At 50.8% G+C, this 3,400-nt stretch overlaps 1 protein-coding gene across 2 annotated transcripts in view; it reads right to left on the reverse strand.

Annotated features, from left to right (window-relative positions):
- Positions 1-1,932: 1,932 nt before the first annotated feature.
- The window catches only part of LOC116530596 (cytochrome P450 2G1), a 12,311-nt gene continuing 10,843 nt past the window's right edge, over positions 1,933-3,400 (reverse strand). For both annotated transcript variants that reach the window (XM_032248705.1, XM_032248704.1), the window contains one exon: positions 1,933-2,750. In XM_032248705.1, the coding sequence (XP_032104596.1) occupies positions 2,569-2,750 (182 nt within the window). In that variant the 3' untranslated portion in view covers positions 1,933-2,568. The remainder of the gene's footprint in view (positions 2,751-3,400) is intronic.

A 3,400-nucleotide genomic window follows, 5' to 3' on the forward strand; every position in this document is an offset into this window, starting at 1 on the left:
AAAATTAGCCAGGTGTGGTGGCACACACCTGTAATCTCAGCTACTTCAGGGGGCTGAGGCAGGAGAATCACTTGAACCCGGGAGGCAGAGGTTGCAGTGAGCCGAGATCATATCACTGCACTCCAGCCTGGGCAAGAGAATGAGACTCTGTCTCAAAAAGCAAACCAACCAACCAACCCTGACTGTTATGGGTCCTGAGGTTCCCTGGAGGTGAAAGGTTGAAGAAGAGATGATCAAAGATGAGGTGCTCTCCTTGGACTCCTGCCTGAACTCTCTCTTTCACACACAACACGGTAATAAACCCCACCAACTCAGGCAGTGAAATAGACTCCAAATCTGCCATCTTCTCCCCAGCTCCACGGCTGCTGCTGGGTCTGAGTCAACATCACCAGTTGCAGTAGCCTGCTAACAGGTCTTTGCTTTTGTATCCATCATATGACAGCTAGTGTGAGCCTATAAAGTATGTCAGTACACGTCACCCTCTGCTCACCATCCCTCCAAAGACCTTGATCACTCTCAGGGTAACAGCCAAGACCTTACCTGGGACCACGAGACCCCGCACAGTCTGCCCACTGGCCCTCATCACCTCCCTGGCCTCGTTTCCTTCACTCCTACTCTGTCTTCCTCCTCCAAGCCAGCAATACCCGCTCCCTGTGGATTCCTGGATGCACAGAGCCTCCTGCCTTAGGACTCTGCTGTTTTTAATCATTCTGCCAGAACACTACCTTCTCAGTTATCTCTTCGCAGCGTGCTGCTCCACCGCCTTGTGAAACCACCCCTCACCATCCACTGACAGTTCCAATCACAGAATGCATATCCCACTTACCAGCTTTGCTTTTCTTTTTCTTTCTTTCTTTTTTTTGAAATGAAGTCTCACTCTTTTTGCCCAGGCTGGAATGTAATGGCTGGGATCTCGGCTCACTGCATCTCCGCCTCTCAGGTTCAAGCGATTCTCCTGCCTCAAACTCTGCCTCTCAGGTTCAAGCAATTGTCCTGCCTCAATCTCCGCCTCTCAGGTTCAAGCGATTCTCCTGCCTCAACCTCCTGAGTAGTTCAAGCGATTCTCCTGCCTCAATCTCTGCTCACTGCAACCTCCGCCCCTCAGGTTCAAGCAATTCTCCTGCCTCAACTCCTGAGGATTACAGGTGCCTGCCACCATGCCCGCTAATTTTTGTATTTTTAGTAGAGACATGTTTCACCATCTTGGCTAGGCTGGTCTCGAGCTCCTGACCTCAGGTGATCTACCCACCTCAGCCTCCCAAAATGCTGGGATTACAGGCATGAGCCACTGCACCCAGCCCAGCCTTGCTTTTTTAATGCAGTATATCATTTGCATAATTATTACATGTGAGCTTTCTTTTCTACCTTCCCTACTAGAATGTAAGCTCCTTGAAGACAGGAGTTTTTGTCTGTTTTGCTTACTGATGGATCCCAAGTCCCTGAAGACTATGCTGGCACTTGTTGGGCATTCAATAAATATAGGCTGAATAAATGAAAAAGAGGGAATGTTTTTGTCAGTTGATGGAGTTTGGAAAGGGAATGATAGAAGCTGAGAACAACTGAGCCATCCTCAAAAACAGACTGGGGAGGCCGAGCATGGTGGCTCATGCCTGTAATCCCAGCACTTTGGGAGGCCAAGGCGGGTGGATCACTTGAGGTCAGAAGTTCGAGACCAGCCTGGGCAACATGCTAAAACCCCATCTCTACTTAAATTACAAAAATTAGCCAGGTGCAGTGGCACGTGCCTGTAATCTCAGCTACTCAGGAGGCTGAGGCATCAAAATCGCTTGAACCCGGGAGGCGGAGCTGGCAGTGAGCCGAGATTGTGCCACTGCATTCCGGCCTGGGCCACAGAGTGAGACTCCTTCTCCAAACAAACAGACTGGGGAGTATTTGGGATTGGGAGTTGTGCTGAGAGCAACCAGAAAGGAAGAAAGGTGATGAGTCAGCAAGATGAGTGAGGACGGGGCATTTACGCAGGGGAAGTCACCGGAGGCGAGCTGGCAGAAGCTACCTCCAATAACAAGGAAGCCAAGAAAGGCATTTCAAGCCGTTTGCTGTGCCCTACATCGCTGTCACACACAATACACGATACACTCGCTGCACTCAACAGATGTGAGGTCTTTGTTGACTTTTTGGGGGCTGGTGGGTAAAGATGAGGAGCAAGGAGAAAGGATTTGAGACTACATTTTGGTCAAAATCAGAGCACACACAAAAAGGAACAACATGTTAACATACTGATCTTTAGAGGAAAAAAAAAGGAACAACATGAAGACACCGGGTCTACAGTAAGAATTTGATGCAGCTGGAAACCTAAGCAGTGTCGACCATGCGACCAGGAAGCCTGCAGGCAGAGGTGCACATCTTGCACAGAGCATTGGTCTTCTAGCGGAGGGGCAGACACGCAGCTATACATTCTCAGGTGAGCCTGGCTGACTCTGTAATCATAGTGCCTTCTCTTAGGGGTGCTGCCAGGATTACTAAGACGAAGAAGAGGGGGGTGCTCCTGAACACGAGAGGAGAGCTGCATTCTTCGCTGCTTCCTCCCTGCCCCACAGGAGGTGGCCCTCAGCGGGCCACGAGGCAGAGCTTATAGGTGGGGGGGATGTTGCCAAAGCCTGAGAGCTTGGGGGTGATATTGATGTCTGCAGGCGGCACCAGTGAGCGCAGAGAGAAGTTCTGAAGGATGAAGATGAAGTAGAGAAAGAGTTCCATGCGGGCCATGCCCTCACCCAGGCAGATGCGCTTTCCTGCAGGCACAGGGGAGGGCAGAAGGAAGGGTCACACCTGCACAGGTCATGGGGGTGACGGGGTGTTGGAACTGACCACCCCACTGAGCCTTAGCATGTCTCATGAACATCAGAGCTCATGACTGAGCCTGCTTTATAAAGGGGTGTTACACAGGCTTAGTGGGTGCCTATAGCTAGTGCTCAGCCAGGACCTGTTACTTCTCTGATGTCTGGGATTCCACCCCATTCCAAGAGGGAATGGGTCTAACGGATCCATGAGTTTCAAGGTTGTGTTTATTTCAATTCCTCAAGGGTTTGTCCAACACCTATTAGGTGCCAGACACTGGTGAGAAAAAAAAGTGAAAACTCGGCCGGGCGCGGTGGCTCACGCCTGTAATCCCAGCACTTTGGGAGGCCGAGGCGGGTGGATCACGAAGTCAAGAGATCGAGACCATCCTGGTCAACATGGTGAAACCCCGTCTCTACTAAAACTACAAAAAATCAGCTGGGCATGGTGGCGCGTGCCTGTAATCCCAGCTACTCAGGAGGCTGAGGCAGGAGAATTGCCTGAACCCAGGAGACGGAGGGTGCGGTGAGCCGAGATCGCGCCATTGCATTCCAGCCTGGGTAACAAGAGTGAAACTCTGTCTCAAAAAAAAAAAAAAAAAAAA

The sequence above is a fragment of the Sapajus apella genome, unplaced genomic scaffold (genome assembly GCF_009761245.1).
Source record: "Sapajus apella isolate SASKATOON/1434 unplaced genomic scaffold, GSC_monkey_1.0 scaffold68, whole genome shotgun sequence".
Taxonomy (NCBI): Eukaryota; Metazoa; Chordata; class Mammalia; order Primates; family Cebidae; genus Sapajus; species Sapajus apella.